Below are 13,447 nucleotides of genomic sequence, written 5' to 3'. Positions count from 1 at the left end.
ATTACAAGTAATCCCTTGTCTGCACAAATTAAGAAATGCTTTAGATAATTAATTGCACTTATTTAAGCTTTTTTTAATTTTATTTAGTAACAAATGCATTAACACTTTTCTCCACTTTTTTCCTACTAGTGTACTTGTAAACAAAATTTTTTTTTTAAAATTTGGAATTTAATATAATGATTGTGATATTGCATAAGAAATTTGGCTCAATTTGAATATAAGCATTCCTAGGTAACTTGACATTGATCCTGTGTCAGTTATAATTAATGGGTAGCAAAGCATATGCCAGGGAAGACACTAAAATAATTGGAGAGGAATATCTGTGTGAGATGATGTGTTGCCACAAGCGGGCTCAGGGGTGTACATCTGCAATCCCAGTGGCTCAGGACTCTGAGGAATGAGAATCTCAGGTTCTAAGCCAGCCTCAGCAACTTAGAATGTACCTGAACAACTTAGCCAGACCCTGTTTTCTGTGATTAAATAGAAAAAAAGGGCTGGGGCTGGGCCCTTGGGTTCAACCCTGCTGAAAACAATAGCAACAACAACTTTAAGATGGCCACAAGACAGATACAGGGTTGCTTTCCAAATTCCAGAAAACTGGGGGGAATTTTGGAGTCCACAGAAGACACACTCTAGGTCAGACACTTAAACATTCCGTCTTTGGTCATTATCAGGCATGACACATCACCATAGACATTACAGAATAAAACCTGGGGGAGGAACAATCAGAAGGCTGACCTCAACTCAATCCCCAAATTAGCTCCCTGACACTGGGTCACTCGTGGACATACTAAAATCCTGGCAGCTGATGTGCCTGAGGAAGGCAGGTGCTATTCCCTAGTGGACATATTTGACTGTGGGATAAAGTGGGTGGTAACTATCACTCTGTTTACTTCATGGACAAAGAGTGTCTTCCTTTTTCATATTCCAGATGGAGAAAAATATTATTGTGATTATCTCTAAGTATTTTGTAAAAAGTTCTTTAGGATTTGACTTTCATATGTTTTCAAATTAAACTGACACAATTATGTATTGTTATGGTTAAAGCTTCATCCCAGGGTTTCATAAACTGACTTCCAGACCACTCACTTATAATTGATCAAGCCTTTATTGAAGCACACCGGTGGCAGCTGACCAGAACATAAAGCTGTTCCCCTGATCAGCCCAGAACAATTGCAAGGGCACTCCTTATAAGCCTGAAAACTGCAAAAGGGATGTTCAGGGGGTCTAGCCAATGCAAGCAAGCCAGGTTACAGAAGCGGGACAGTGCAGTCAAGCAGAGGGAAGCCTAACCAATCACAGTTTGCCCAGTCACACCAGTTACAGAAACAGAGCCCCGTTACCCAAGTTACAGAAACAATACCCCATTAGGTAGTCCTGTGTTCTTAAAGGTTTCTATAGCAAAAGGAAAAGAACATCTTGCCCCAGTCATGACTCTTCTACTTGGCATGGTTGTTTTACAGGATGAAGTCATAAAACAAAATGGAGTCACATTTGCTCCTACTATTACAGTATCACTGTGGTTAAAAAATCTGCTTTACATTTCTCTGTGCAAGAACAGGCTATTTGACTATATGTTATCTCCATGTTTTATTTGTAAATCTTTCCTCTGTGACAGCATCTGAAACAGGTACTTTTTATATATAATGAAAATTTATATATTTACAAATGATTTCAGAAAACACAGTGAATTATATTTATATTTTAAATGCATTAATAAAGTTACACATTTTATGAAGGATCCATGGAAATGATATGGTAAATTACAAAAATATACCTTATAAAATAACTCAGCTTCTAATGATTTAATAGAATGGTAGACAGTGTAACTTGTAAAGCTCAAATATAAAGAGTATTGTATCTAATTAAGAACCATGATCAATGAAATTAAGATGATTCTGAAATGCAATCTTTATCATTTCCCTGAGAACAACTGTCTTTGCATTACTCTCCTCACAGCTTCCTTTACCTGTTTGTTCCTGAGACTGTAGATGAGAGGATTCAAGAAGGGAGGTACCATGGTATAAAAGGCAGAGAGAAGTAGGTCCTGGAGTGTGTCAGAGGTTGCTGAAGGCTTCAGGTACACACCTGCACCAGAACTGAGGAACAGGGAAAACACGAGGATGTGAGGGGTGCAGGTAGAGAAGGCCTTCCCTGGGGCTCTGGTGGGAAATTTCAGCACAGCAGCAAATATGCGAAAATATGACATGGCAATAAAAGTAAAGCAACCACCACCAACTGCCACAGCCAAAACAAAAAGAATGACCATGTTGCTGGTGGTGTCAGAGCAGGAGAGCCTCAGCAGAGAGGGGACGTCACAGAAGAACTGGTGGACCACATTTGACTGGCAGAAGGACAGCCAGAATGTGTTCTCAGTGTGCACACCTGCATACAGCAGACCACTGAGCAGGGAAGCCAGCGTCATGCGGACACAAATCTGAGGGTTCATGATGACGGGGTACTGCAGGGGCTGGCAGATGGCCACATAGCGGTCCCAGGCCATGATGGAGAGAAACAGAAGTTCAACACATGCACAGAAAATGACCAGGAAAATCTGTGTTGCACAGCCAGCCACTGAAATGGCCCTGTTGCCAGTGAGAGAATTGACACAGGCATTGGGGACAGTGATGGAAATGTAGCACATGTCCAAGATGGACAGGTTCCTGAAGAAGAAGTACATAGGTGTGTGTAGGTGCTTGTCAGCAGTGGTGACAGCGACAATGAGAAGGTTTCCTAACAAGGTATCCAGGTAGGTCATTGGAAATACTGTGAAATAGAGGAAACTCAGATCCCAGCCATCAGGAGAGGCCAGGAGGAGAAATTCAGTTACCATGGTGGAATTGGCCATTTTCTGGAAATTCTAGTTGTCTGGGAAGATAAATAGATGAGAGATAGAAAGGAAAAAATAAAAATATGATTAATACAATTGCTTGGGGCTGGGGTTGTTGCTCAGTCATACAGCACTTGTCTAGCATATGTTAAAAAACATCCATTGACAATGACAATTATTTGAAAAAATACAATTATTTTATATATTCTTATTCAAAGTATTTCTTCTATTTCTGTTGCTTTCCTGCAGAGGAAAGTCACTCTTGGTTTTCTGATATGTTTACTCATTTCTGAGCAGAGTGCACCTCCCAGGGCAGGTGTGAAGGTCTGCAGCCCAGAGTCTGGGCGTGACCTGCAGGGCATGTCCTCAGCTCTCCATCAGGCCTTCCCTGACACCTGAGACTCACATGTGGATCATTTTCACGGGTTTTCCCCTCTTCTCCTGCATGGCCACCTGTCTGACAGTGCATTCTTTAATATTCTCAGATTTATTTACCTTTAATTTATTCCTTGGATATAATTTCCACATTATTTTGCCATTATATCCACAATTAATAATTGAATAATTACATTTTACTTTTTTAATATAAAGGAAAATATTCATAATGGTGGAGAACATATCTCCATAAACACACACACACCAAAAAAAAAAAAAAAAACTGGGCTCATTTGGAAAGTGTCTCAAGAATTCACTTTCCCACCCAGGCTCACAGGTTCAGTGTTGTGAAAACTGAGGTGACCTGACTTGCACTTGGACTTGCCTGCAGTCCCCCACTCTCACTGCTGCTCCCCAGGACAAGCATGATGCTGTCTTATGGCCACAGGACCACAGCCAGACCAGTCCCAGCCCCCACTGAGGCTTTTTCCTCTCCAACTGAGCAGCATAAGGTCTTTTCAACCTCCTGGTCCCAGCCCTGCTGACATTGACCTAACTTCTACTTTTACCTTGTTCTATTTTTTTTTTCATGTTCAGCACCATGAAGTTGAAGCTTCTTTTGTCCAACACATAATTTGCCTTAGTCTTGGTGACACCTTCTATTATATTGCTTTCTTATCCATGTTACAATCCCACAAACTGAAACTAGCTGTAAACCCTAAAAGGAAGGTTTGGCTCATAGTTTGAACACTTCTGTAGCAGTTCAGACCCATTCACTCCGAGTCACCTGCATCTTCATCTCCTCAGCCCTCTGCAAACTGGGGTCCTCCTCAGCCCCTTGCCAGGTTAACCACACATGCTCTTAGAAAAAAAGACCTTCCTTCTCATCCTGCCTGGGCTCCTCTGGAAGTGTGTGTGTCTCCCAGAGAAATAGGTGGGTGGTCAGACTCAGCTAGGTTGCTGTTAATTTGGTGGTGATGTGAAGTACAAGGGGTCAGTCTAGCTGCAATCTGTTCCTCCTGGCACACACATGACATTCAGCCTGAGGGACCCTCTTGTTCACTGCTGACTTTTTATTGTGATGTATTAATTTCCTTTTCCCTTTAGTAGGTATTGGGCTTTAAAGGAGACTCCACTGGAATTCTTTCCTCTGAAACCTTCTTTATAATCTCTAATTTTTCTTCCAATTTTGTTGAGTGTTAATAATCAACGTGGTATACCACTTTTCAGCCAATCAATATATATTCATCACCCCAAGTCACTGGTGCAAATTCCTTGATTTGGGATCTTGTATTATCCATCATTTTACCTTTCAGTAGCAGTGCATGACTTCCCGTGCAGTGGTTAATAACCTAGCGCCTGGTTCATTGTTCAGACCACTCACTTAGACTGGAAGACAAACCATTAGAAAGCTGACATCAATTCATGAACATAATCAAAGACTGGCCCCTCTAATGGCCAAAGAAGCACAGGCTGCTGTTCCCTGTGGAAAGTTGTGAATATTGGGACACAGGGTGCATTAACAATTGCCCTCTCTTTAATTCACAGAAAGGAGTCTATTCTTCTTGCCTGGTCCAGATGGAGAAAAATATTACTGTTAAATTCTCTACATTTTGGCTATAATTTCTTTAGGATTTGATTTTTATATATATTTTAAAAGTAAGTAAATTGACACAATTATGGATCACAGTGATTACAAGTAGGTTCTACACTGTTCTGAATAAGAGCAAATTATGTAAGAATAAGCTATCTCCAGATTTGATAGCTAGAGTTTTCTTTGGTGTCAGTATTTGATATAGGGAATTGATATATGGGATGATTCTTTAAAATATATAACCACAATTGATTTCAGCAAATACATTGAATTATATTTAATCATTAAAAGATGCATTGATGAAATTACACATTCTATTATGGGTCCATGGAAATGATATGGTAAGTCACAGAAATATACCTTATGAAATAACTCAGCTTCTAACAATGTAATACAAAGGTAGACACTATAACTTGTAAAGTTCAAACATGAAGAGTATTGTATCTAAATAAGAACCATGATCCATGAAATTAGGATGAAGCTGAAAGGCATCTTCATAATTTCCCTGAGAACAACTCTCTTCCCATTACTCTCCTCACAGCTTCCTTTACCTGTTTGTTCCTGAGACTGTATATGAGAGGATTCAGGAAGGGAGGAACCATGGTGTAAAAGGCAGAGAGATTCAGGATCTGGAGTGTGTCAGAGGTTGCTGAGGACCTCAGGTACACACCTGTGCAAGAACTGAGGAAGACGGACACCACGAGGATGTGAGGGGTGCAGGTCGATAAGGCCTTCCCTGGGGCTCTGGTGGGAAATTTCAGCACAGCAGAAAATATGGAAATATATGACATGGCGATAAAAGGAAGCAACCACCACAAATGTCCACAGAAGGGACAAGAATATGGACTTTGTTGCTGGTGGTATCAGAGCAAAAGAGCCTCAGCAGATAGGGGACATCACAGAAGAACTGAGGGACCACGTTTGACTGGTAGATGGACAGCCAGAATGTGTTCCCTTGTCACACCTCCATACAGCAGACCACTGAACAGGGAAGCCAGGGTCATGCAGACACAAATCTGAGGGTTCATAATGAGGGGGTACTGGAGGGGCTGGCAGATGGTCACATTGCAGTCCCAGGCCATGACGGAGAGAATCAAATCTCTACCTATGCACAAAGAGACCAAGAAGATCTGTGTTGCACAGCCTTTCACTGAAATGACCCAGTTGAGAGTGAGAGAGTTGACACAGGCATTGAGGACAGTGATGGAAATGAAGCACATGTCCAAGATGGACAGGTTGCTGTGGAAGAAGTACATGGGCGAATGCAGATTCTGGTCAGCAGTGGTGACAATGATGATGAGAAGGTTGCCTAACAAGGTACCCAGGTAGGTAATTGGGAATACTGTGAAATAAAGGAAATTCAGATCCCGGGCATCAGGAGAGCCCAGGAGGAGAAATTCAGTTACCATGGTGGCATTGGCCATTTGCTGCATACCCTAAAAAGAATGTTTTGCTCATAGTTTAGCACTCCTGCAGCACCTCAGACTGGTTCAACCTCACCAAAATTATTATCTCCTCAGCCCTCTGCAACCTGGGTCCTCCTCAGCACCTTGCCAAGTTAACCATACTCACCCTTGGAAAAGAAACCTACCTGATGAGCCTGCTTGGGCTCCTCTGAAAATGTGAATGTCCCCCAATGTCATTATTGGGTCGCCAGACTTGTGAACATTACTGTTAATTTCACAGTGTAGGTGACGTTCAAGGGGTCCTACTTAGTCTACCTGCAATCTTTTGCTAGTCCCATCCACCATTCCTCCCTGACACAAACCTATACTCACATTTCAGTGACCTCCTTGTTCACACCATATCCTGGATCTTGTTGACAGAGCCCCTTTTCTACCAAGACATAATTGATTTAATTTTCACCATTAGTATATACTGCTCTTTAAAGAGACTGAAATGCAACTTTTTCTCTGAGACCCTTTTTTAGCCTCTAATTTTTCTTATACATTTCTGTTAGTGTTAGAAGTTGACATGTTATTTTACCTTTTAGTAAATCTATATGTACTAATCACCAAAATCACTGGTATAGAAATTCCTTGATTTTGGACCTTGTATCATTCATCTTTTTATTCTCTTAGTAGAAAGTAAGTGACTTCATGCATAGTAGTTAATGAAAAATGCAATGTAACACAATTGTCTAATTGCTAACATGATCTAAGTTTCTTTATTCCACTAATTTATAAGTGAATACAGTCTAAATCAGTGATGTCCTTTCTTCACTTCTGTAAGAAATACAGTGTGTTCATTTGAAATAACATACCCCACAACTGTGCAGAAAGAAAGGTTGTTTCAAAGCAGGCAATCTTGACAAATATTTACTAATGATTTATAATATGGGAAAATCTGCTGCAGATACTGAGTTTTAGTAAAAGATTGTTTTTTAAAAGAACGTGATTTGAGTACTGTGAAGCAAAAAATAAAATGGTACATATATAAAATTCAAATTAATATGAATAATTCTGAATGTGATATATGATGATACTAACTAATAAGGAAATCTGCCAGATGTTTTACCCTTTAATCTGGATTCCAGGAGTTACAGGAGCTCATGTTGATCACCCCAGGACATCCTGTCACAAACAGATGAGATGTCAACATGGGTTCAAATCCAGAAGGTGTATAGGACTACAGAGACATTTTCTTTCTTTATTATTGTTTTCTAAAGTAAGCCAAATACTGCCTTTCCTTCTCCAATAGAACTTATCGCATTCTCCACAAACCAGCTTGAATTACATTAACTTAATTGATGTCCTCCTTTGTGTGATTTAGCTATTGTTTGATAAATTCTTCTGAATTTGACTTTCTTTTTTCATGTATCAGTCTTCAAAAACTTCCATTTATGGAGCACCAATCCAAAGTCATATGTATAAATACAATAAAATAAATATACAAAGCACCATCTATTTTTTACAGAAGGCCTCAAATAATTTCAGTTAATTCTAAACATAGGATGTCTTTCTAAACCTGCATTTTAAAAATAAAAGTATGGCTTAGGTTGCATAGATTGACCTTAATATTTTGGTGTGATTCAATACTACATTCTTATTTAAGGGGCAAAAATGCCTATAGAGAATTCTCTCATAAAGACAATAAGATGAAGGTGTAAATAACAGAAAGGGTTGGTAGAAGTGAGAGTCAGCAAAATGTGTGTGAGGAGAACTAGCATGTTTTAACTCCAGGAACATGAAGAGGAACTACCCAAGTTCTTTCTCTGTAAGTGGTAAAAGCTGAGATTTTTCTCTTTTTAATTTCTCTTGATAGTGTTTCAAATAATGATTTATATAATAAATAGAGCACTTCAAAACTGCCAATATTATTTGGTTTGGAAGACACAAAATAAAGTATTTTCTAAATTATATTTTCCATATTAGGAATTATTGATTAGTGTCTCTGATAAGCCATTAAAATGCTAAGTCACATATATTCTGAAAATAAAAATATGCTTCCAAATGTTGCACAACATTATTTTTATATTTATACCACTGAACACACACATCCTCTTAGTCATACATAATATATATTTACTATAAAAACTTAAGGATATAATTGAAAACTTGGGCATGGTGGTATATGCCTGTAATCCCAGCAGCTTAAGAGGCTGAGACAGAGAGATTTCAAGTTTAAAGCTAGCCTCAGCAACTTTTCAAGATCCTATCTCAGAATAAATAATCAAAAGTGGTGGAATGTTGCCCAATAATTGAGCAGCCCTGGGTTTAATCCTTGACACCAAACAAACAAGCAATGGAATAATTGAAAAATGTATTTTTGAACAAAACACAGGAAGGAGATTAATATTCAAAATATTTCAATGAATCTTTCCTACATGATTAAATATATTTCCTACAGTAATTGACTTATGTGCATGTGTATCAGCTATATAATATCATTCCTATCTACCTACATATCTATTCCATGTTTTGCATTTTATTCTTGTTGTCTTAATGTGAATTTATTTGTTAGTATTCTATGGAATTTCTGTGCAAACTACTTTGGGTGTTATCTAAGTAAAAGTTAAAGTAATCTGAAAAAAAAGAATTTTAAACCAACAAGAAGCAACACAAAGAACTATTACACACTTTACTTTCATACACCATGCAGATGTCCCCAAGGTCCCTGTGTTCCTATTGCAGCAGTCGCAATCACAGCAAATATCATAATGCAGTTATAAGGACTCTATGTGCTTCCTGTGTTCTTCTCAGAATTCAGCAAACTCTTCCTGGGCTAGCTGACTCTTTGGATGAAATTGCAATTGACAGAGCAGAATAATTATGAATCTTAGATGCATTTGGACTCTAAATGCCAAGTACTCACTCCAGAGTGTCACCTGTTCTCCATGATAGGTGCAGTACTGCATCTCTCCTTGGCTTCTCCCATCCACTGTGTGTGCAGCCAGGGTGGATCTTTCCAGTCAACCCAGTGCCATATGGATGTGGGGAGCTCAGTCACCATTGATATATGTGACCATGGTGCCTAGCCAGTGGGAGTAGGGCCCCAGGGAGCTCAGAGCTCAGCCTGCAGAGACAGCAGGAGGCCTGAGCCCACCACCAGGCAGTGTAATCTGCAGAGCCCAGGAGAGAGGACTTGGCCATGTGCCAGCATGGACAGTGGATGACACATGGGAACTCCTCTGCTGGGCATTGACTTTAGTCGTTATTGATAAACTAATGACACTGAGGAGAGACTGATGGTGCACACTGTGTGTTTTCATCTCTGCCCTCCTTCACCTCAGTGTGAGTTAGCTGTAGGTGTTTGTACAGATTAGTTAACATTGAGAGTGGTGGACAACTCTAACTCATTCACCAACCTGTAAGATGGAAACATCTAAAACTACCTCCAGTTCAGCAGCAAAAGTTTCTTATCATTAAGATGAACTCCAAATGATTTAAAATTAACCTTTGTGACAGTTTATGGTTCTCAAGTCAGTGTGAGTTACCACATTGAATAATTGTACAATTTCCAGCTACATCTTTCTCCAAAATACTTTTTACTTCAAATTGGCCACTTAACCCATTACACACATTGTCCCTGATTTCAGTCACTGGAGAACACTAAATGTATTCTGTATCTTTGAATTTAAATATTTGTGAAATTGCATATAAATAAGTCACTCAGTGTATGATGTTTATTCTGGCTGAAGTGAGTATAACATCATTGAAATTAGCCCACCTTGTAGCTTGTATCATTTGTTCATTTCTGAAAGATGAATGAAAAACCATTATTTGCATATGCCAGAAATATTTTAATCAACATACCTAATTGTGGACATTTTTTTCATTCTCTAGTATAATTTGACTGAATGTTTGATTATCTTATATTTTGCTGTATTTGACTTCTCTAGTAAACACTCTACACTCTGTAAGAATATGTTTAGAACCTGTTTCGGTGAGCTTTGCATTGCTGTGACAAAAATACCTGAACAAAAACAAAAAACAGTCAGGCACTGTGGTACATGCATATCACCCCAACAGCTCCTGAGGCTGAGGCAGGAGAATTGCGAGTTCAAAGCCAGTCTCAGCAACAGCAAAGTACTAAGCAGCTCAGTGAGACCCTGTCTCTAACTAAAATACAAAATAGGGCTGAGGATATGCCTCAGTGGTTGAATGATCCTCAGTTCAATCCCCAGTACCTCAAAAAGAATAATAAAATTCCTTAGATGCTCTCAGCCACTTTCCTGATGTCTCTGTGTGAAATGCTTAGCATCTCTTTAGGTGCTAGTATCTATTACAATTACACCTTTCTTGTCCCTAGTTTCTTAAACAATCCCTTTAAAACTCTGATCCAATTAGTTTTTTAACTCTACTAATATAACAACTGCTTTTTTACAATGCAATATATCTCTGGTATTAATTTAAATATTCTGAAGTCTTTATAAAATTTAGAAAAGTCTGAGTATTCTGGCATAATAGTCTCAGTCATGAATATTACCATAAAACACATAGAATAAGTTACTACATTTTCTTGTTGGTTGCTAAACTCTCATCAAATTTCTAACTATGTGTTGTTCTAAGTCTTTTGTCTTCTGAAGTTTTGATTCTTCAAAGCACTGAAAAACATAATCACAATAAAGTCTCTAACAATTACTCTTAAATATTGTTTCCTTAAAGGGTAGAGTTGATATTTCAGAAGAGCTCACTTTCCAATAGATATCTTTCACATAATTTATATTCCTATAAAAATATATTTCTTAGTTCATGACTAATACACAAAGAAAATGTTTTTGTAAATTCTGCAGAAATTTTGTAACATTCTCATGCACCTCCAGGGTTTTGTGTTATTTTACAAAAGATTTAAGATGTCCCAAGTTTTCACACCAATGTTTCCATTTTTCATATTTTTGGTACCAGATCTTATGATACAAAACAACTTAAAACAGGTGTTAAATATCCAACAGATTTTATCAAGAGGGACACCTTTCAATACAACAGGTGTTTGCCTCTTAGTTTGAGTCCATGCCACTTGTTCAGTCTTGATTTTTTTTTTTTTATGAATCTTGTTAAGGAAGTCCAGTGCTAAGCTGACATGATAAAAATTTGGGTCGATGTTTAGAATGGAGTCAAACTAAAAAGCTTTTTCTCAGAAAAGAAAAAACCTATAACATAAAGAGACATCCTATATAATGAGAGATAATCTTTACCACATGCAAGTCAGGTAGAGCACTAATCTCCAGGATATATAAAGAACTCAAAAAACTTAACTCAAAAAAATGAGAGGAAAAAAAACCCACAATAATCCAATAAACAAATAGGCTAATTTTCTGAACAGACACTGTACAGAAGAAGAAATACAATTGATCAACAAATATATGAAAAATGATCAACATCTGTAGCCATTAGAGAAATGTAAATTAAAATTATTCTCAGATTTTATCTCACTCCAATCAGAATGGAAATTATCATAATACAAATAAGCATTGGTGAGGAGGTGAGTAAAAAGGTACACTCATTCAATGCAGGTGGGACTGAAAATTGGTGCAATACTCTGAACAGTATGGATATTTTGCAGAAAATTTAGAATGGAACCACTGTAAATAATCTCTAAGAAAGGAGACAACAAGGTGCAGAGCAGGAAAGGAGGCAGAGTGGCTCCTTGTGCAAGTGGCCACATTTATTTATAACAATAGGTTAAAATTAGATCATTAGTACCATAACCAGATTATTGTTTAGAGTATCAAGAATGTTGCTTATTCTGCAGTTACATTTCACAGTTACAATATGCCATGTCAGGAGCTTTGTGCAGTTCTCAAGAAAGTCCGTTGTCTGAAGTTACTATTAGGTGGGCAGCTCCAGGAGCACTGGAGCTTGATGAAACATGGTAGTTATCTAGCCAACAAATTCTTCTATTCCCAGGATTTATGTGCCTAAGATCAAGATGGAAACCCTCGGGAAGAGCATTGCTACAGTGGCCAGGCATCCCGTGGCTTTAACATGCAAGTTTTCTAGCAGCCAGGCATTCTGCACCTTTGCACAGAAACTTCCTAGCCACCAAAGTGCCACAGTCATGAAGTTTATCAGAAACCCAATCTCCAACACAGAATTTCTACAAATCACCACTTGACCCAGCTATCCCACTCTTTGGTTTATATCCAAAGGACAATGTCAGAAAACTATTGTGACACAGCCACATCAATATTTATGGCAGCTCAATTCACAATTGCTAAACTATGGAACAAACCTAGGTGCCCTTCAACAAAATGGATAAAGGAAATGTGATATATATAAATGGAATATTACTGAGCATTAAAGAAGAATGAAATAATGGCATTTGCATGTAAATGGACAAAGATGCAGAATATCATGCTGATGGAAATAAGCCAATTCCTAAAAACCAAAAGCCCAATGTTTTTTTTCTGATAGATGCTGATGTGTAATGGTGGGAGGGCTAGGGAAGAATGGAGAAACTATAAACTGGACAGAGGGGAGTGAGTGTTGGGGAGTTGTGGTGGGAAGACAGTGGAATGAGGACATTATTATTCTATATACATGTATGATTGCTCCATACATGACTCTGCCTCATGTACAGCCAAAGAATGAGAAGTTGTGCTCCAATTATGTATAATGTGTAAAAATGCCTTCTGCTGCCATATAAAATGAATTAACTAGAATAAATTTAAAAATTACCATCTATACAAAAAAGAATTGGTGTATATAATTTAATTTCTTTTTAATTTTTTACATTCATTTAAAATTAATTTAACTAGCCTTCTCATCTATATAAAATGTCCAATGCCACTCACTAGGATTTAGTAAGCTATATTTGTACAGGAAATGCATGTAAATGTGGAGTGCACAGAATTTACCTGGGGTTCTTTGAAGGTCTTTTTTTCTGGCAGGGAACATTGGAGCAGTGAGAACCAGAAGCCATGGGACACAGTATGGGGATGGTTGAATCCTGTTAAGCAATTCAAGGCTTCCTGCAGCAGTCAGTGTTGGGGTGCTCATCTGCTCCTACCACAAGAATTTCCTTGCCTAAAAACTTTAATAAGTGTATTCATCAATTAGTCATATATGTTTATTATTTTGTATTTCCTTAGGTAATAAGTATATTTATGTTTTTCTCCATATTTTCATATTAGTGTAATGGTGAACAAATTGGTTTTCAGAATTTGTAATTTAAAATCTTGAATGTGATATTATGTAATTTTTTTT

General features: G+C 38.0%; 1 protein-coding gene across 1 annotated transcript; it reads right to left on the bottom strand.

The window, feature by feature from the left end:
- Positions 1 to 1,915: 1,915 nt before the first annotated feature.
- Positions 1,916 to 2,848, bottom strand: LOC143400210 (olfactory receptor 14C36-like). The gene has a single exon (XM_076857522.1). The coding sequence runs from the start codon at positions 2,846 to 2,848 to the stop codon at positions 1,916 to 1,918; it is 933 nt and encodes a 310-aa protein (XP_076713637.1).
- Between the last annotated feature and the right edge of the window lie 10,599 nt (positions 2,849 to 13,447).

Source organism: Callospermophilus lateralis, chromosome 5 (genome assembly GCF_048772815.1).
Source record: "Callospermophilus lateralis isolate mCalLat2 chromosome 5, mCalLat2.hap1, whole genome shotgun sequence".
Lineage (NCBI taxonomy): Eukaryota > Metazoa > Chordata > Mammalia > Rodentia > Sciuridae > Callospermophilus > Callospermophilus lateralis.
The sequence above is the reverse complement of the archived record's forward strand: the minus strand, read 5'-3'. Positions and strand labels throughout refer to the sequence as shown.